This window comes from Odontesthes bonariensis, chromosome 3, assembly GCF_027942865.1.
Source record: "Odontesthes bonariensis isolate fOdoBon6 chromosome 3, fOdoBon6.hap1, whole genome shotgun sequence".
Classification (NCBI taxonomy): domain Eukaryota; kingdom Metazoa; phylum Chordata; class Actinopteri; order Atheriniformes; family Atherinopsidae; genus Odontesthes; species Odontesthes bonariensis.
The window spans coordinates 24,916,586-24,938,100 of record NC_134508.1 but is presented as its reverse complement, the minus strand read 5'-3'; the positions used below and the strand labels follow the sequence as shown (position 1 = coordinate 24,938,100).

General features: G+C 41.2%; 1 protein-coding gene across 1 annotated transcript in view; it reads left to right on the top strand.

Annotated features, from left to right (window-relative positions):
• Window positions 1–8,157: 8,157 nt before the first annotated feature.
• ca16b (carbonic anhydrase XVI b) overlaps window positions 8,158–21,515 on the top strand; it is a 98,813-nt gene continuing 85,455 nt past the window's right edge. Inside the window, exon 1 of the mRNA XM_075461202.1 lies at window positions 8,158–8,987. Coding sequence (XP_075317317.1) covers window positions 8,903–8,987 — 85 coding nt within the window. The 5' untranslated portion in view covers window positions 8,158–8,902. The remainder of the gene's footprint in view (window positions 8,988–21,515) is intronic.

Genomic DNA, 21,515 nt, shown 5'->3' with positions numbered 1-21,515 from the left:
GCAAATGGAGAAAAGGTAAAAGAAAAGTAAGTGGAAAAAGCAGGACCATAATGTTCACACTGTCTCCTGAAAATCTCTTGTATTCATTCGTGAAAACGACTGGAGACAGTTGCGTTATGTTCTGCAAACTTTCTTTCTCCCTAGCTTTGCTCAGGAGTTGCCATGGCAGGGAGAAGCTGTTGGTCTTAAGAGGCACAACCTCAGGAAGAGGGGGGTGGAGTAAAAGGTGGAGTGAGAGGCTGCTCACCTCCCCAGCCCTCTGAAGCAGCCTGATCTTAGATGTGTATAATGTGTCTCCTTTAAATCCTTTATCTCAGTTTGGTTAGGTTAAGGCAACAAAATTGCTTCGATCGTGGTGCCCAAAAACTACTTGATTAGTGGTTTTGGCTTTTAAACTATTCGCAACCTTAAACCCATATGTTGAAAAATATACCAGTATGACCAGTTCATGGCAGTCTTGACAAAGTGACAATATGTCATGCACATATTACGGCTTAATTTGAGTGACGTCACTCAAATATCCCATTTCATGCAGCTTCCACTGGAGCAACAAAGGGGGTTTTACAACTTTTACCAGATATGGGGTACTCCCAAAGGTATTCAAAAAAAGTCTCTGATGTGTAAAATTGGGTCCCTCTTTGAATGTTTTGGTATACTATTCTTTTAATGAGGATGACACCTCATTATAAACCTCTTTTAGTCCTTCAAATTAACAGTAACAGTTACATCATGTTACAAATTCAGATGATCAGTCAATGATCAGTTATGTCAAAGGTGAACACATTGCATAATGAATTAAGCCAAAAAAATTTAAACAATTTGAACAATTATGAGGCGGTAAAGTGTGGAAAGTCATCTCTCCTAACCTTATCCTTCCTCTGAAGTCCACTGAAAGTAAAGACACCTGACTGAGAATGTTGAATTAATTCAGAGCAGGTAAAGAGCCACAAAAAGATTAACTCGAATTGAATCTGTAATGCTGCTTTTCCGACTTTTAAGGTTAAAAGAATGTCCTTGTTTACTGTAATGAAATCCTGCATCAGTAATGGAATAAATTCTAAGTTCGCGGACGAGACCCAACATCAGCTTTGTATTTGGTGTGTTATACTGGTAATTATGCAGGTAAGTGGAGACTCATTTGAATAATAAGTTGTGACAAGAGGACCGTTGGATACCTGCTGTCCGTGGAAGGGCCGTGGGAGGTTGTGGATTAACTTGACACAAAGTTAAACCAGACTGCTCTGAGGATCTTCACGCTTAATGTGCTCAGTTGTTAGCTGACACAAAAGGCTTAAGTATATCCACGTGCTGAAACACTAATGTGGGATATCATGCTGAAATCATGTTAGGATATAGTGTACAACACGGACTACGCGGTTCTTTTCTGCGATGCTGACAAGCTGATTTCCTTTACATTGGCGCGTTGCTCTGACAGCTTATTCTGTTCAGCACGGTGTGGCCATGTGTACAAACATCTGCCAGCTGTGGCAGTCGCTCTGTGCCTAAAAAGACCACAGCCAGAGCCACGAGGGAGATAAATGCAGCGACTTCTGAATAATTGACGAAAGTCAGAGGTATCTTAATTTTAATGAGTTTGAACATGAGGAGAATTTGAAGATTGTCATTGCTCTTTTCAATTAGAGGAAGGAGGTAAAAGCATTGTCTACTTTAACAGCGAGCCAACATTGTGGAGTAAATATAACCACGGATAACAATGGCACCCAAGGTTCAGCTGCTCCAGCAAAGCGCTGACATTCAGCCATCATTTAGAAACAGTCATTGTGAGCAGTTACATCGTGTTTGACAAAATGTTTTTTTGCTGTGCACAGTGTGTCATTTTTTCCCACCGTTTCTCAATAAACTGCAACACGGCATTCTACACAGCGTCTGAATTAATCAGATGGAAGACGATCCATGTTTGCATGTATGCAAATTCATTGAGGAATTTAAGAACTGTTATGGTAATGAGACTTTCCCCTTTCAACCAGCTGTTTGCGTCATTGTGATAATGTTCAACAATCCTCTGTGACATGCAAATGAGTGCAAATTGTTGAAAGTGAAATAAAAATTGATCCCCGAGCTTTGCTCATCCTGGCACAAATTACCTGTGACAAAAGAAAAACTCAAATGTCTCGTGTTGTCACACGACTTTTTTTCAGGCCGCCTATTTTTCTCCCATGTTGCTAAAAGACAGCTGTTGCTATTTGTTAAGAACACATACACACAAACAAAGGCTGTTGGTGTACTGATTAAAATTGCTACACAAACAACCTGTGCTAGGCTTCAAGAACAAGATCAAGTAAATTATTATGGCATCAATATGCCGTATTACGAACACTGATGTTCTATTCTGGGGGCTTTTCCTAGCTATTGAATCATCCAGAAGTGCGTTGCTGGGCTTTGTTGTCTTTCGGTGAAAAATGAGTCTATTATGTTCTTCAGGAGCTCCACTGATGGTCCTAGGTGGTTTGAACAACTGCATTGATTAATGACAACATGAATTTTGCACACACCCTCTACTAGCTTCAAATAGCAACTACTAGAGCCTCAAATCATTCGCGTCATAACTCTTTCTTTCTGTCTCCAACTCTTTCTTTCCTTCCCCCCACATTTATTTGATCGAATACTGACCACCCAGATCTAAAATTTTCCACGTTTCCCTCGTTATCTGCGCATTACAGAAACTCATTCTCCAGCCTACAGAATTAGGTCAGCAGCGCCAACACATTACATCATGGCAAAGCCCCTCTGCATTTGAGGGTGCAGCATTACTTTGATGAATGAAGTAATGTGCGCATATGAATCAAAAGTATGATCTTATGATGATTTAAAGCAAAGTGAACTAGAGAGGCTGAGCCAACACACGGAGCACGTGAAGTGTCCTGTTTCACTCATTCATTTATTCATTCATTTTCCACTCTTGCTTGATCTGGTCACAGGGGGCTGGTGCCTATCCCAACTGTCGCAGGCCGAGAGGTGAAGCACACTCTGGACAGGTCGCCAGTCCATAAGTGTCAGATTTCATTTTATTTACTCTAAGATTGCCTGCCAGCGACATCTTCACACTCTGGGAGACAGATGACAAGCACAATATAATCAATAATCAGTGCAAGGGATAGAAGAGGCACGGCATGTCACAGTGGAGAAGCACCTTCCTGTTTCCACGGGAACTTCAGATGTTCCCATCTGCTCTCAGGGAATCCTGTTTGTTAGAGTATCACTGCCGTTAACACCCTTGTGTTCTCAGGCGAAACTTGTTTTCATGCACATTTGCAGAATTTAAAATCCAGACCTTGAATTCTTATGGACATATTCATCATCCAGGTCTTAGCTAGCTGTTTAAAAAGTAACTGAGTCACGCTCTCTTTTGCAATCTGGATGTATTTGCTCATTGATTGCGTTCACAGCTTTCTGTCAGCATAAATCATAAATGCAGTCCTGTTTGGCAACTTACTTCCCAAAGCACATGGATGCATCACGCAGGCAGACTTTTCAAATCTCTCCACGGATTTCAGCACAACATAATATGACTTTGACGAAAATAAAACCAGACATGATGTTCTTTGTAATGGCTTAAGTTGTCTGTCATTCCTTGCAGACTTTAAATGAAGCCAATGACTGCCAAGAAAGCAGCAAAACACATCAGAATTCTTGGCAGTAATGTGAAATAAATGTGGCACCAGTGAATGGACTTAAACATGCAAAATACAGGTTTGGCCCTTTAAGATTGGATGTGATTTAATCACAGCCACGAGGCTTTTATTTCTAATACAGATTTAGAAATATTGGGTCTGGAATTTGGCACAAAACCCTCCGAGTACAATGAGGATTATTTTTCATAATGTTGTTCAAATGCAAATATAGCTCAGCCTGTTTTTTTCATATGAGTAAGTTGGCAATTGTTCACCATTAATCAAAAACAGAGAGGAACAGGAAGATCACATCACGTTACACTGTAATCTTGGATTGCTTCCCACTTTTTGACATTTGAGCTTTAAAGCTGTTATTGGCTAGCTTGAGGCTAGATTTCCGAGCCCCTCTTTCCCCTTTTTGAGTGCTACCCAATTTGAGGCTGTCCTGCCTTGGCTGACAGACACTCGTCACACCCTCCTAAAGCATTAACGTGTCGGAGATTTTGCACAGTGACGTGACACACCGATGAGAGGAACTACAGGACAGACCAACAAAAGATATTGTGGAGGAGTAATAATTATAAAAATAGCTCTTAACTAAATAATGGAAAAGATTGAGAATCGAATAAATTATATATGGTCATAGCCTGAATTGCATTACATAATTGATGCTCCCAGTCGTACATTATGCAGCAACTGTCAACATGTGAAATATGTTTGAAAAAATAATACAAGTGTGATTCTCAAACCACTTAATGTCAAAGAGGAAGGAGAAAGCTGTGGGACAATGCTGGTGTCATAGCTGGACTCATGAATCGTACAGCTTCTGTGTTTCTCAGCTTTGCTTTTTCTTCTTTAATCTGAGGCGCAATTGAAGTGTCAAAAAGAGTGTTAGGATGCCTTTGGGGTCTCAGCTCCTTATGGGTGAAAAAGATTAGAATGTCAAATGTCGCTGCGCACATTACAAATGCCTCATAAAACTACTATGGACTGCAAAGCCATACTGTGGGAAGTGGAGGGCAGTTGGGGACTCCTTTGATTTTTCAAGGTTGCGGCACAAAACTCGGCGTGATGCTATTAGAACAAAAATAATTGGCCTTGAATCAGTATTTACTATGTTGCCGGTGATTGCTTCCATGCGTTTGCGACTATCAACTATCTTGTCAGGCATCCAGGTTAGATGTAATAAATACAACTGAAAGGCGCGTTATGAATAATAACTTATTGCCTGTTCCCTCATTTTACATGTTTTAGATGCCCACAGTGCACGGCATTCAGGGAGGCCAAGTGTTTCTATGCAGGAGAAAATTGAGTTTCAACACAGGCTGAGATGCAACTGCAAAATTACAAGTACAAATACTCATCTGACAAAGAACTCATAATGTTTTTAATATTCTCGTATTAAGAGTTATCACAAAGAGCGTGTCACCCATTTGTTTTGCTTTACTGTCATTTGAATGCTATTTATTGAAAATTAAAAACACACACATGGAACACACGCATTCGTTATATTGAATCCATAGGCCAGGATCTTATTGTGGCTGATTCAACAGCTGCAGGGGAATTTTGTGGAAAACAAAACAGGTAGCCTCCAGTCACATGTAAAAGTTTTGTCAAAATTTCTGCAGCTCACAATAGCTCTGCGAGTTAGTAATCACGTTATTTCTGAAGTTGCAAAATAGCAAAGGGGGTCCAAAATGAAAGCTAGTGTACTCTCCGTGGTCGGGACTTTATTTGCCCTCTGGCAAGAATCAGAATGTAAACACTCTTTGATGCCAGCTCTGAGATTTCTTGGATATTTCTGCTGATTCTTCCAGCAATAATTCTGTAGTTCGATGAGATTCTTGGGCCGGTTTGAAAGCACTCTAATTTAAGCTCGATGCCACAGATTTCCAAAGTTTTTTAGGTTGGGGACTGTAAAAGAACTCCGGGTTGGGCATTTCAAATGGTCCTTCAAAGCTTGTGTGTAGAAGATCACGGTCCGTTTGTAGAAGCCATTCTCTTTTCATGTTCAGATTTCCAGAATTTGTCGGTATTTGGTTTATTTCATTCATTAACCTGCTGTGGTTCCCCTTTGGAAATTCACCCTCACCAAAAAGAGGGAGGTCTGCGCTTCATTCGTGCGTGCTTACATAGGCCTAGCCTACAACAAGCGGTCGTCGTGAAATCAGCTGAGTGACGACAGTGTCGGTCGTTTGTTAGAAACAACATTTTCTGTGATGGAGACTCTCCCTCATGCACATAGACAGACCCATCTCTGTTACTGCCTCTCTTGCCGGCTCAGAGGCATACCAGCAGTGAATCGACTTCAACCCCCACATGACACCGATGCTCAAAGAAGGCGCATGAGTCCCGGCTTGAAAGTCATGTGGGAAAAGCTAAACCCGACAGCACAATTGATCCAGCTGAGTGCTCAACAATATGATATGTATTCCTTTCGAGTGTTTTTGTACCATTAATTCCCCTCCAAACATAAATGTTTTCTTATTGTGATCAACAAAAAAAATACATTTCATCAGTCCACACAGCTCTTTTCTAGCATGTATCAAGCTGTTTAGAAGGTCATTAGCAAACTTGTGATGATGAACAAGGACACAGTCAGGCATCTTTTTGCTGAAAAGTCTTCTATGAAGGTTTTTTTTTACATTTTAAAAAAGTTTTATGCAGGTGAGACTTCATATTCCAGGAGTGAAAATTTGCCTCACTTATAATCCTATGGGCAGCTTTGGATTTTTAGGATATTTTCTCCACTGTTGACTGCCGTATCTTCATTCCATTCCAAACTCGGACGTGCTCGTCTTTTTCCAAATATCCTTCTGCTTTGTAGGTATTGGATTGCACTTTCATTTTTGTAGTGCTGGGCAGCTGCAAGCATAAATATAGCTTTGAAATTAGGATCACCTGCTCTATGACTGTGAGCAACTCATAGTCCTAACAAGACTTTAAAGGTCTGAGGCCATAGATAGTGATCTGAGAGCTTAAATCCTCAAATCTTCCTTTGTTTTTACTTCAAAAATGTTCAAAGGTTAAATGACATATTGATTTTGCTTAAAGTGTTGAAAGGGATGGTCATCTTGAACAACCCTTTTAATGGCTGACCATCCATGCCACTGTACATCTTGGCTTTGGCTATGAGGGAATCTTAAGAGTTGGTTCAATTCTAACCTGTAGATGATGACTGTCTCTTTTTTTTTTTTTAACTCATTGCTGTTTGTGCATTGTTCCTCAGAGCTTTAATACTCCCAATGAATGGAAAGTAATTTTAGGAACAGTGGCAAGAAAAAACCCTGCAGAACTGCTGCCGATGTTAATAATTTGACCATGACATAAGGGGCGGATTCATTTGTTTTTATGATAGAATAATCAGTCATTCATTGTTTATCGAATCTGTTTGGTCTTTAAAAAACTTTAAAAAATGGTGTAAATGTCAAACCAGTTGTGTAAAACCCCCAGTTTACTGTCAAATAAAATGAAGAAAACAGAAAAACATTCACATGTGCAAAAAAACCCAACAGAAAACAGATTGACTGATTGTGAAAATAGATGACAATTGAACTGCACGACTCCGTGGTTTAAATCTCTTAAACGCGGAGCTATAAATATGCGCTGCTTACAATGCTTTGTGATGATCTATTGGTCAGGGGAGATTTACCACCACACAAGGGGTCAGTGTTCTGGGTCCACTGCACAAACACTTGGAGTCTACCTGATAAATCAAAGAGTTGCCCTTGTTCTGTGTCATTGGACAGAACAAGATAGACCAAAAACAACTAAACAAAAAACAGAAAGCGAAACTGAGAAGTGTTCCTAAAAATTCTGTTCAGGTTAAATTCACTTAATCAGGGAGAAAACAATCAGGTCTGGAGCAATTGTCAGCCAAGGTGGTGTGTTGCTGTTTGTATGGAGGTCGTGCAGCTTGGAGAATCATACAAGGATGCCCACGAGGCTGTACGAGCTTTGAAAAGGTAGGCATTTTGGAGAGGAAGCAGATGGCCCACATTAAAAGCAAAGGGCCCTTGTGACTGTCCTCAATGGCCCTGTAGAGAACTAGGTAATTAAATGAGAAATTTAATCAAATTCCTCAAATTAAATGTCCAGCTGGACAGTTCTGCAAGAACACCACTGACTACACATTTACCTAAGGTAGTATCACCAGTAGATGTAAAACTCTCCAATCGGCACACACTTGAACACGATGATAGCCTATTCCAGGTGATGATTGCTGCTCAAGTATTCCATTCACAATTCAGCCAGCAGGAGGCAAAGGGGCATCATGTGTGGCCACAGAGGGGTCGTTTTAATAATCGGAGCAGAGAGGAAGCAACAAATGACAGGATGGAGGGGGGGGTTTGAAATCACTACATAGAGCAGGGACTTTTTTTTTCCTCCTCTCATCTAGTTCAGTCCAGAATTAAGCTTAAACCCAGACGCCCAAGCTAGAGAATACTCCAACAATATCTCATCATGTTTGACACAACACGTTTTTTTTTTTTTTGGTCGGTTCCCAGTGTGGATGGTGACTTGACAATCTTACACGACTCATTGGGTTTTTTGGACTATTTCCTATCATAACACAAGAAACCTGCCTCTGGGTCCGTTCTGTCTCATTTTGCATTCAGCGAATCCAGGAACCGCCTCCCCCCTCCCTCAGCTGCTCCCGCCCCGTGCAGACTCCTCACGCGCAGCCTGTCCGGTAGGATGGGACCAGAGCAGTAGCCACATATCCGTGCATGCCTGACCGCTAGACTACTTCCTAGATGAAAGAATGGGACATTTCCAGCACCACTTTTCTGCTTCAACCTCCGTCTCGCTGACGCCGCGGATAATCACTTAATAATGACCGCGTATGATCAATAATATTCGACCACTTTTTCCTGTAGTTAAAGACAGCGATTGATTGCCGATTGACCCCCTCTACACTTCGGGAATGTCGCTATCTGGAAGCCCGCTGCAGACACGGAGGAGTCCGACAACAGATTTTGAATTGTTTCCATACAGCCGTAGTGTGCTCAAAGCTTTATTCCTCGAAGCTACAAGCAGCCTCTGCTCAGACTGGAGGCGAGTAAATTTGTCTTTTTGAAAGCAGTGACTGTATCCTGTGACCGCCAACCATTACTTTGATGCTCTGCCGTCGTGGCCGCTGTGCCAACTTCGCCTCAGCTTCGGTGGTGTGTGTGTGAGTCTTTTTTTTTTTAAAGAAGAAGAAGGAGAAAGGACACGCAAACTTAATCACCCGTTGCCTTCTTGTTGCTCTCGATGAGTAGTCTAACATGCGGAAAATACGGGAACCGAGTTACTGGTGGATTTTATCCCTAATGTTTTTAACCTTGCCCGAACACAAAGCCTGTCAACCTGGTAAGTACTCGCGACAAGGGTTAGCTATCATTTATCTAGCCGATACTCAATGTCTATTGTTGGTGTTTCATTTGCAGGGGTATGAGCCAGTTTGGCTTGACGATATGGGAGATTTCCCAGAGGTGACGCTTTTGTCGAAATTTGCAACGGTTGCTGGGCCGAGCCGACATCAACTGCAGCGGCTGTGAACGCGGACACGTTTAGCCTCCGTGATTTGTGTGCATGTTATTGATTAGGCAGCTGGACTGTGGCGCAAACTCTGCCTGCGTCGACGTCAGGCTAAATATTTAACCAGTACCGGTTGCGGATGTTTGACCTTTTTTTTTCTCGTTAGCTCCGGCGCCGGTTATTCAGACAACACGGCGCAATTCGTCAATCAAATGTAAAATATTGTAATATCCTTGTTGTTACTCCGAAGCTGCACTTTATACCGTTTCACTCTATTCCCCGTGGAATTTCCCAGATTACGCCATCGAGCTCGACCTGTAGTTTTGCAGTCGTTAAATATGGTGTCCCAAGTTTTGTTACAGGTTTTGCCGTAGTTGTGGCCAGTTGAAGCGAAGGTATAATCTTGGTGTGTCTTTTTGCGGTCATGTGTGACGGCAGAGAGGAGGACCGTGGCGACAGTTAGCGCTGTTGGTTCGTACATAGATGGATGTGGCGTATGAGGGGCGATTAATGCCACCGGAGCGTGAACGTAGTTCTGTTTGGGATTGCTGGTGTTGCACAGAAACGTGCCCCATGATGTTCAATTGTGGAATTGCTAGTCACATAATGTAATTTTAACTATTAATGCTCATACTTATTGGACATGGGGCAGTTTGGTATTCAAGTAAGGCAGCTTTTCCCAACAGTAGCTTAAAAAAAAAAAGGAAAATATCTATATCTAGCTGTGTATCTGGTTAAAATGATTAAATATGTTGCTGAATAAAGTGCAACACTGGTCTTTGTTTCCCCCCTCCCTTGTCAGTTAGTTTTTCCTGGGAATTCATGGTCGTACATGGCTCAAAAGAGCCAAGGTGGATCCAAGATCTAGCTACTGATCCTAGTTATGTTAATTGATTTATTTGGTCTTTTTTTTTTTTTTTTTTTTAGCCACGTGAGGACATATCCCCTTTCAGAGATAAGACATTAACAGTTTTGTCAGTCTGTTAAAGTGGAGGGCATTCAGTCAGTCAGACCTTTCTGTTGATCTCTCCCCGATATCTTTCACACATAGACAGAGAGCCACGATGCACGCGCAATATTTGCACAAAAGCAGGTAATACACAAAGTGAACTATATCACTAACTATGTCAATGTCTTGTCAAAGTAACATTTCATGTTGACGTAGCCATTCATATACAGATCCTCAGACGACGTCTAAAACGTGGCAACAGTGAAACTGAAAATGTCCCCTTTTTTTAAGAAAAACTGATTAAAACTGACTTATTGATCAGTCTTTGTTACACTTCATTTCATGCTGTATCAACTGGACAAAGACGAGATCTTTTGAACTTCACCAGAAGACGCTGGCTCGTCGTCACTGCTGTTTGTCAGATGAAGAGACGTGCCGCACACAAAACTCAAAGTCCCTCTAAATTTACAGTTTTTACATATAAGCTAACAGGTGCGTTGCACTGTGTTGAATAAAATGTTGACATATCGGTCAGAGAGCAGAAGTTTCAGCTGCAGTGCAAATGCTTTCGAGCAGTTTTCTTTATTTATTTGGGTCAGATGCTGGCATGAAAACAAGTAGGTGATGCGGCGAAAGGTTGTAGGTAAAAAGCAAGGAGTAGGAGCATTTGAATGTTGCCAACAGCCGATCAGATGCCAAAATGAACCCCTCGCTCTTGTGTACGTGCGTTGGTTAATGTGGGTGGTGTAGCTCAGGCTTGTGCCGAGGTACAAATGACAAGTATGTGTTAAGAGGTTTGACTTTGTGAGATTTCTTGATGTAAAATGTTACCGAAAGGTACAAGGGTGATCAGTCATGCACGGCATTGACACGTTCAGTTGCCCTCCAATTATTGGTAGGCAGTGCATGTCTGAAAGGGACTTGTGATTAGAACAGCTGGATTAATTTATCTACGAAGACTGCACACTTCTGTGGGCATTTATAGAGAATGTATGCACCTTGATACTGGTAACCATGACGAGCAACTACTACTCTACTGCTGGGGGGAACTAAAAAAAAAAAAAAATGGTAGAGTAGCTCTTGCTTTGCTAACATTAAGCTTTTTCATCATAAGACAGCAAACACTTTAAAGAAGCCAACATGGATCATTATAGGAAATCAAAAATAATGGACAGTATGAAACAGAAGTAGACATTTGAATTAGGGAGTAAGAGTAAATAATGCGAGTAACTCAAAATTGCACCAGCAGAATGAAGTAAAGAGATAAATGAGCAACCTTTGAGTGTGCAATGCGTGAATGACCTCATTGTGTGCGTGGTCTTTCCATTTCTTCCCCAAATATTTAGCACAAAAGCCAACAAACCAAATCGAAATGAGTGTGTGTGCATTTCCCACCAACCTACCGCGTAATAGGCCCCAGAGCTATTAATGTTCTTTGTCCTCTTAAAGCAAATGGTGAAAATGCAGAATTAATGAAACGAAGAAAAAAAAGAAAAGAAAGAAGCTTAAGACCTATCTATCCACTAACAAGAAATGGAGCAGCCATGGTTTGGCTGATTTCCTGGAATTAAGCCACTGCAGTCTATCATTTACTTTTGGTTACACTGAATAAATCTGTTCGTGATTAGGTTTGATCTTTCGGATAAGTTGCTGTGACAATCAATCCAATAACAGCTTTTAGGAACCAATGCATCTGGTGTTAAATTGTCAACAATGTAATCCATCTAAAACTCTAATCCATGTACAGACAAGGTGCCCTTGCTCCCCGTGGTTGGTGTTTGGACTTCATATGGATTAATATCATGCCCTCTTTGTTATTGTTGTTGATGTTTTCTCTGCTGTTAAGAAATCGTGCTAACAGTGGTTCTCAGAGGTGTTCCTGAGCCCATGCAGGGACCTCTACAGCAGAGTTATTGGTTTTAAATGTAGTGCTGTCTGACTGCATGCGGTGCAGCCTGCAAATCACAGCGTTGGGTTCATATTTACATTCTACTCAGCCACAAGTGGGACCTAGGTGGGATGAAGGTCAAAAGTGGCGGCTCCTGAACAGGTCACAAAGACGCTGCAGTCGTGTTGGTAATATGGGGAGTCATTTGTCATCGAAAGGATTGCACTACTTAGACTTTTTTTTAAATTTTCTATTAACTGAAAAGATTTTTTTTTTTTTTTGCTCTTTTGCTCAACTGGTGAGATTTTGGTTTGCCAGCTGACTTTACTTGTAGGAGCTCTTAGATGATTTATCCAATCACTGACAAATATAACTCAGAAAGTTGCTGCATGTTTTGAAAAGCAATATACCTAATAGTTTATTTTAAGAAAAGAAAAATCTTTCATGTTAGGTTGCAGTTCCCAGTGCCACATCTTTGCATTTGGTCATCCTTTTTTCTTTACGTCCAACTGAGGCAACCGTGTTGTCCCTCTTTGACCTTACTCTGTCGGGGGCTGAGGCCATCTCACGCATTAGCATTAATGCACTTACTTTCATGGCACCAATCATCCTCCATAGCTAAGTAGCAATCAGCAATTATAGTGATGTAACACAGGAGAACGTTCTGAGTCACCTCCACTCCACTCCACTCCAGGACAACGCCACCAACACCACCACTCCAAAGTTCCCTAGTTCCACGTTTCCACGTCCTCAGTTTGCAGCTTTATTGACTGATAGCTTTACAAGCCCCTGAGAGCTGAGTTTTTCTCATACAGCTCGTCTCACCAGACCCCTGACACAGCGGCGGAGAGGCGATACAGGCTGACCAGCCGACCGGCTAGAACGTGGCGGAGGACAAATGCGGTCGAAAATGGTCATTAAACTGCTTCTGTCGTTGAGTGACGTGAATGTTACTTTCCATCAAGGACACCGTCACTAAGGCTTGCATGGAAAAATAATTGACTTGTTAAAAAGTTAAATCTAAACTTAAATGGCTTTCTTAAATCATGCATACTAATTTCAAACTTTTAAGCCTTTTTTTTCCCTTTGTTAATGGGAAACGTCGCTTTTTGCCATTACAAGGTGAGAGTTTTATTATTTTAAACTTTTGTAAAACTTTTAAAAACTCTTCTTATTTAAATGTTTTTGTTTTTTTTTAAAAGCAAACGCATGTGCATCCATTGTTATTTTGTAGCAGCCATCAGAGTAATTGATCATCTGGCTAATTGTGGCACTTAACAACAATACAGTCATCCATAAAAGGATAAAGGTGTATGACATGATGAGAACTAATGTAGAACATGCACAAAAGGGACTCACTGAACAGGATTAAAAAAAAAAAAAAAAAATCTGTTATTTGATAAATGAAATGGCTATTTCAGTGGTAGCTACTGCAAAAGATGGCCCTTTTCAGAGAAAACCCTCTCTACCTACTGAACGCATCATATTAGCAGGCAGGCATTCTATGAATTTAATAATGGAGTTCGGATGCGAGGTTGTGCTAGTGGGATGTTGGATGTCTGGCCGTCAGTGATGCTGGCAACACCGCCATTACCATAGAGGTCCTTCTCTGGATAATTGGTTCAATGTGTATAGTACTGAAAAAATATCTCAGAAGGAGCTCTTGTGGTTTTAAAATAACCTCACCAACATATGCTCAGTTTCAATCATAGATGGGACTTGGATTCGTGTTATCTGTTGTCTCTCCAGCAGCTCCCTTTGCCACCCACTAAATGGTCCGATGGGGCAACATTGCAACTGTAATCACTTTTCACTGGTGTGCACGTAATTTGCTGTTTATCTTTTTCACTGGTGATGCTCATCCTTCCCTCACTGCTTTCCATTTCAGTTTTTAGTTAATCTGTCCTTTAATTTGACCGGGAAAAAGCGCAAGTACAACAATGCAGTATTGCCGTTGATGACATTATTTGAAATGTGGGGGTTTTAAAAGCTATGATGGAGTAAACTTTGTTGTGCAGCTGTCTGGGTTTGGAGAACCGAAACTCCACACACAGCTCAAGCCATATTATGGTGCTTAAGCAGTGATCACCACTGGGGTTTGGGGAAAAAATGCCCCTGCATGTTTACCTCAAACCGATCAGCTGTGAAAAATGTGCTTAATTTGGTTGAAACTGCTTGTGAAATGAGATGCCTCTTACTATTCCTTCAGAAGTCATAGTTACCAACAACACATAGTTAGGTTTATTCACGCTGCAGTGGAACTTTAAGATAATTATTTGAAATGTGGGGGTTTTAAAAGCTATGATAGGGTAAACTTTGTTGTGCAGCTGTCTGGGTTTGGAGAACCGAAACTCCACACACAGCTCAAGCCATATTATGGTGCTTAAGCAGTGATCACCACTGGGGTTTGGGGAAAAAATGCCCCTGCATGTTTACCTCAAACCGATCAGCTGTGAAAAATGTGCTTAATTTGGTTGAAACTGCTTGTGAAATGAGATGCCTCTTACTATTCCTTCAGAAGTCATAGTTACCAACAACACATAGTTAGGTTTATTCACGCTGCAGTGGAACTTTAAGATAATTATTTGTAATGCAAGGCATTTTTAATTGGGATTCGAAGGTAATTTAAGTGTTTTTATAACTCTCATGCAGCTTCGTGTAGGTTGTACCAACACACAAATGGAAGGTGCCATTGAGTTCAGGGTGGTGAAGAAACATCAGAAAATCAGACTAACTTTCACAAACACAATGAGCAATCCTATGGCTTTTAAACAATTGCTGGTCGTAGAGTTGGAATATTTCCTTTTTTGTTTCAGTGCAGATGTTGCTGTGTCTTTACTGATGCAAAAGGCAATTTGAAAAAATCCTACAAGATTTCCCAAATGAAAAGCGGGTAAGGTTGAGTAAACGCATGCGACTATGTTTATTACAGAATTTGACTCGTGCTCATCACTCTCCTGAAACCAATCTTGTGATTTATTTATTTTTGATTTTTTTTTTTTTTAAGTGATTTGACGTTTTCTCTGGCCATGTATGCAAGTTTGTTGACAGCTAGTGAATGAGCACTTCACCGATGGCTACACGATGATACGAAGAGAGCGTCTGTGTCGGAGAGAATGGGACTGAAATTTCAATGTTGCAAGGCCATGAATGTTATTAACTTAGATAATATTCAAAGCAAAAATGTTTTCAGTTGGATTTATTCTTTTTTTTGTGTCATGTTTCTCCAGCTGTGAAATTGCGCCACCATTAACAATAAGTTCAAATGAATACCTGCAATGAGATCCTCCACTTGTGTGCGGTCTCAATTAGTTGCGAAAATTCGTTAACGGGGCAAATTTGCACTTTGTAGAATATCAAGTTCAGGCTAGCAGTGTCCTCTCTATGTTTATTAATCTGACAGCTGTTTAATTTGAGCTATTCTGATATTTTGTAGACCAAAAAACAAATTGGTTAGGCTAATCAAGAAATCTTCTCATCAGATGGATCAACGTTGAAAATCCTCATTTGGTTCAGCCTTAGACTTACCAAACAAGTTGAATATATATATATATATATACACACACACACACACACACACACACACACACACACATATAGATCTATATGTATGTGTGTGTGTAAGTGTCCTTCCTTCCTGTGTTTAGCTTAAGTGTGTCGTAAATCTTACATCGTATACATTCATGTTGGCCAGCTACAGTCGTCTTCTTTCCTCTCATTGTTAGCCGTCACTGGCTAATTATTGATCCGTGGAAGAGTGGAAAATCAGGGTGTGCACAAACGGCACGTCTCACCAGACCACAATGACCCGATGGAGGCCACGCGCTGAAACGCATTGGTTTGTCAAAGTTGCACCATGTCGCTGGAGTTTCCACCTCTTCAGCGTCCGTCTCTCTCCGCTGTTCTTCGAAGGAGGTGAAGTTGGGCCAGAAACCCCCCCTGAATTTACGTCCATCTAAGAAGGAGCCATTTATATTTAAAGAATGGTCCAGGGAGCACCGTGTTGCTCTGCTATGCTCCGCAGTAGCTCAGATTGAACAAACCTAAAAACCAGCTATAGTCAGTCCCTGAGTTGTCTTTACATTTTACATTTTGGTGGCCTTTCGGTGGCCATATACAAAATATAGACAGTACATATATTATGCCACCTTTTTAATCAGTAATATACAATTATTTTAAATTTTCCACATTTTCTTTTGCACCCCTTTTTCATGTTAGGATGAGGAACAGAGTTGCAGGATCAGTGCTATAGCTCACCGTGTCCACCGGCTGCTTTGGTTTCCAGTTGTGCCGTGGCTTTGTCATATCTCTACTGGGATTTTCGTGAGTTTCAGAAATGGAGCACCCTCAAGCAGTCTGTTCTGTAGCAGACACATTTTCAATGATGCCGGCAGTTGCTCTGGGGTTTTCTTTTGTTTGTACAAGCTTATAGAAGACACATTTCCAGCTCATATATAAGCAATCTGGCAAGGGATACTTTGTGGCTGTACCCCCACTGTTTTAATTACCACGGCCGCCCGCATCAGAAGTGAAGCTGCCTCCTTTCCACATTTGTGAAGGAAAATTAATAACAAATGAAAAACACCATTAAATATTAATTTAATTTTAGTTGTCAATGAGCATTTCTATGCTCAGGCTTGAAATTCATGCTTCAGAGAAGGCAGGCTGGCAAAGACTGATCTGGTGTTATAAATATATTGCAAGATGGAGAGAAGAGCCTTGAGTGAAATAGAACGTCATGTGCCTGCTGAACATTAGCTCGCTCGCTGACGTTGGGGGGTGAGATTGTGCTGCCTGGAAATGCAGAAACTGCTCTTAAAGTGAAATATTTTTCCGTCAATTCGGTATCAACCCTCTCGCAGCATTGTTTATTTTTCAAGATAATTGCCGTAATTTGACATTAATAGTGATTAAATTGTTTATTTGTCTAACTTATGTTAATTAAGGCAATCAGTCATCACTTCATTACTTGATGTGTATGGTTGAGTTCGCTCAGTCTTTCAGCCAAGACACTCAAAGCTGGTCACAGTAGCATTTAATCATTCAGAATGACTCACAGCCACTTCACTCCAGATCATTTCATCTGTCTTAGAGACATTAAACCCAAAACACATACGCACACACTGCATCTGACCAGGTTGCCTTCTAAGTAGGGAAGCACAATGCCATTGGGGGAGGCTAGTGTACTTATTTCCTGTGCTTCATGACAATAGTGATTAATATCCAGGCAACAAGACACTTTCAATGAAGGACATCTACTGCTGCACTGGAGGACTTGGCTGTATCAATAAATGTCCTTTGTCCTTCACTTGCCACATCCCCTTTCCCCTTAAACAATCTTGCCGTGATGTGATACTGTGTCAGCTTTACTTACAGCTGAACTGTCAGTCAATGCTGCCCTGTGGAGAGTGGAGACAATGGAACCTTCAGGCTCCTTTTCCTACATTGTGTTATTGTGGGTCAAAAGACCATTTGTGTTTGCTTTGTGCTCGTGTTTTTTTTTTTCTTTTTTTTTTTTTTTCTTTTTTGCGACTACATTCAAGATTGTCTTTTCTGAGGCGAGGAAAACAAATTCAGAAAGAGGCCATCTCCTCCGCGAGGCTCATTCTCTTTGTCGTGAATTATGGCAACAATCACTGAAGATATAGGATTAGGCTGAGCATGTTTTATCGAGCCCCGGGTGCCGTGCCGAATGCAAAAATGCGCTTGCTGAACGGGAGTCGAGGTGTGTTTGATGAATTAAGTTTTAACCTTTTCCAAAAAAAAAAAAATTGCCTCTTCTTATTTTGACTGTGCATATGTGGGTACTGTCGCGGCTCCCTCCGTCGGTCTAAAAACATTCAGTAAGGGTTAATTGGTGATTCTAAAAGGGCCCAGTGAGTGAGTGTGATGGCCAATGGTTGTCTCTCTCGTTTGTCTGTGTTCGCCCTCTGATGGATTGGCGGCCTGCCTTTCATGCAGTGGCAGCTAGGATGGGCCACACACCCCCCCGTCACCCTGAATGGGATTGATCGGACAAAGAAAACGTACGGAATGAGCTTTGATCACTTTTTTTGGAACCAATTCAACTCTTTACATTTTTGGGAGTCACCGTAGGAAACTTCCAAAGGTTCTTTGCGCCATCGACGTCAGAACTTTTGCTACCAACCAATCTGTAACGCTTCAAAAAGGATTCCTTAAAACTAAACTCTTATTCAGTTCTATTGTCTTCTGTATGATGTTTGCATATTAAAAGCAAGAACGGTGCTATAACTTGGCTCGTGTCGACTTATTTGGGGTCATTTGTGAATGTGGCAAAAGCGGTGAACAAAAAGATCCACAAATGCTGTTAAATGTCAAGTTTGAACACCAGCATAGTATCAATTTGTCAACTCCATTGTCAAACATATAAATTCTTGTCGAATGTTCATCTGTTTAGCTGTTGTTTTACTTTCCCCTTCCTTAAATTGGCGCCTTTAGAGATCAGTCCCGAGGCCCTTTCCTTTGGGTTTAGAGTGAGATTGATGTTCTGTTTGTTTCTTTCACACTTCAGCTGTCCCCGAGAAAAGAAAAAAAAAAGCACTAAAACATCAGGAAGCTTCGGTATAATTGGTGTTTAACTACGTTACTCGAAGGGCCGTAAAGCATCTCAGGTAGTTCTAGGCCTCCTCCAGGTGCATGATGTAAGATGATGAAAAGCCTACTTTTGGAAGTTTTACTGTTTGTTTTTTTTTTTTTTTTTTTTTTTAGAGATTCATTTTAATGGAATGAGTCGGTTTTATTGTAAAAATGACAAAGGCAGCAAGTATTGAAATTTTGTTGCGAGTTAATTTCCGATGATTCCCAGGGAGAAGATCTGCTGAGTTCAATGCTTTTTGGAGGCAGAACAGGAGTTCAGAGACTACCCTATCGATCCTGTTGACACGCTCCCCTTTAGGGAATGCAAATGTTTCTGTTCTTCAACACAAACATTCAAACCCTCCTAGCAGTGGAACCCTAATTAACTGGGGATTTGAATACCATGGCCTTTTCATTTGACATTTTCATATTTCAGAAAATACATTGTTTTACGCTTTTTCTCAACAAAGACAACTCTCATATTTATCAGACAATGAAATTTCATGATGGAAAAAGGAAACAGCGGAATTTATTGAAAAAATTCAAATGAAAACGCCCTCCACTTGATCCCTGGATAATTCTTCTCTTGTGCCTTCTTATCTGTCGAGCAGTGGTATAAACTTATGGTGAGAAAGCAGCTGGTGTTGCCACAGCCAATGTAAACCTGGTAGCACATGTGCTTATCACAGCTACGGATCCCAAGGTAACCACTAATCACTTGGATACCTAAAATCATCTGTCCCCTCACCTCACAGCCAGCGTCGAGCAGGTGGAAGCTATCGAACATCAACATCACGGTTCCGATGACAGTCATCCGGGCTGCTCTTAGATTGAGATTTAAAGGCCGTGGAACGGGCTCCTGGCACCACTATCATTACTTGATGTTGTGTGGTTAAAAACGAGGTGGTAGTTTTGAGAAGTAGAGAGGTCAATTGCTACTTTTGCCAGTGAATAAAGTGGACGCAGGCGGTGCCGAGGACTCGCCATCTTACCGTTAACTGTCGATGGGAGATTAAACACGATAGACAAAGCTGATCTGTGCAGATAAGTGTCGGCTTGATTGACTGAGAGTCGGTGTGTATCATTCGGAAAATTGAATAATTTCCTTTGCCCCCACCCCCCCTGGTTTCAGCTTCTCAACTGTTATCAGTTGATGGTTGCTCTGATAGTCATTATTACTGGAAAAACTGTGTGTGTGTGGGGGGGTCGGAGACCTTTGAAGACACATTGCCATAAAATGATGGGAAAAATCATAGATTAGACTTTTTGCCAGATTAGTGGATGAGTATAGCTTTTAGTTGCATCCTGGATCAGCGATTACCCCTTTATTTATCGTTCTTGATTCAAAGCCTTATTCCAGTCTGGAGCACATGGCTTTCCTTGGACCAGCTTTTATTAGGTTCTAAGATTGGCAGCTAAATGCCCAGGTTTCACGATGACTTCACCACTCAGCTGTGGTGTGTGGTATTTGATTAGAATCATTACCTTGAGTTACAGCCAAGTCCCCCCCCTCAATCGAATGCTGCTTTTCGGCCTCTGTTTACCCCAGCTCCCCGTGTCTATTCTGGATCACACGTTTATGGGCCTTGGATTTGTTTTTCTACAAGTTTGTCTACATGAGGATGATGAGACCCAAGTGGCTTCTGTGTGTGCGATGCGGAATATGGATTGTTGTCTCTCGATAGCGCGCAGAAAACCATCAAGCTGCCGTATATGAAAACAAGGCTTAATGTCAAGGAGCTGTGGTCTGGGCAGATGTCCTCATTTGTCATCAGTGATATGTTGCCATAGATGACTTGTTCTGTGATAGTCTTGTAATCCATTTTGGCTAGTTAATGGCCATCTTATTTTGCAGCATGATTTCTTCCATCCTAATTGCTTCCAAGTTTAACAGCAGAAACACTTTTGTATTGTTTGGACCATTTGTTTGGTTACTGATGAGACACAGTGAGAATTATTTTTTTTTCTCCCCCCTGTAAATGCATTAGTTTTTGAGGAAACTGTACTCACGGCTCTGCCTTTGATCACCTTAAGTATTACGCACCTACTGGTAATTTCTAAGAGTGTTTTTTTTTTGTATCGAAGCATGGAACAATTGATTTCACGCTGAGTTTAAGCAGTTCGATCAGCTCGAGAGAAATATTGTCACTTTTCTGTGAGAAAAGAAACAATGACCACTAATTGGCTATATATGGAACTAAGAATAGCCTGTTGATAGAAATGTAATAGTTCCAAAGCATAATATTCTAGCATGCTGTTAATTGTGTGTGTGTGTGATATCTGCAGGAAAAACAAACTTATTGTGTAAAAGAACCGTTTTTAACATAAAAAAAATTATCTGGAGCGATTTGTCAAGGTTACCGTTCGCAGTATGTAGGCTGCTGATGTTCAGTTGGTATCGGGGCAGCCAGCTGAGATGGTTTCAGTTTTCTTATTGTACAAAGCTCAGGTTTTTGCACTCGGGTTGGAATTTAGTGTATTGGAATGCAACGTCCTCTGGTGTAAGCAGGACCGTGTGGTAGGTTGGTCCGTGCCTCCCGATGCTTCGGCCACGTTACAACCTGCTTATTGTACAGTAGCTGTAACATGTCAGTGAGATAACAACGGAGGCTGTTGGAGTGGTATCAGGGACAATGCTATTCATGGTTTTATCTATCGCTTCTAAATTCAGCCTTCCAAGTATTGATTAGAGACATCAAAGAGCATTTAAGGAGGAAGGGAGGAGGACTTCCTGCTCGTATGGCCCCGGGCAGCCATGACTAGTCTGTTTGGAAGTGATGCATGCAAAGTCCCGGTGTTGTGTTTTTTATTTATGGCCAACAGCGACCCAAAGGTGAGGGATTTTTTTTTCATCAGCACCAGGCACGCATTTTCTTCCCAGGCACATTTCTACAGGTATTTAATTTGATTCCAAACATTCGAATGA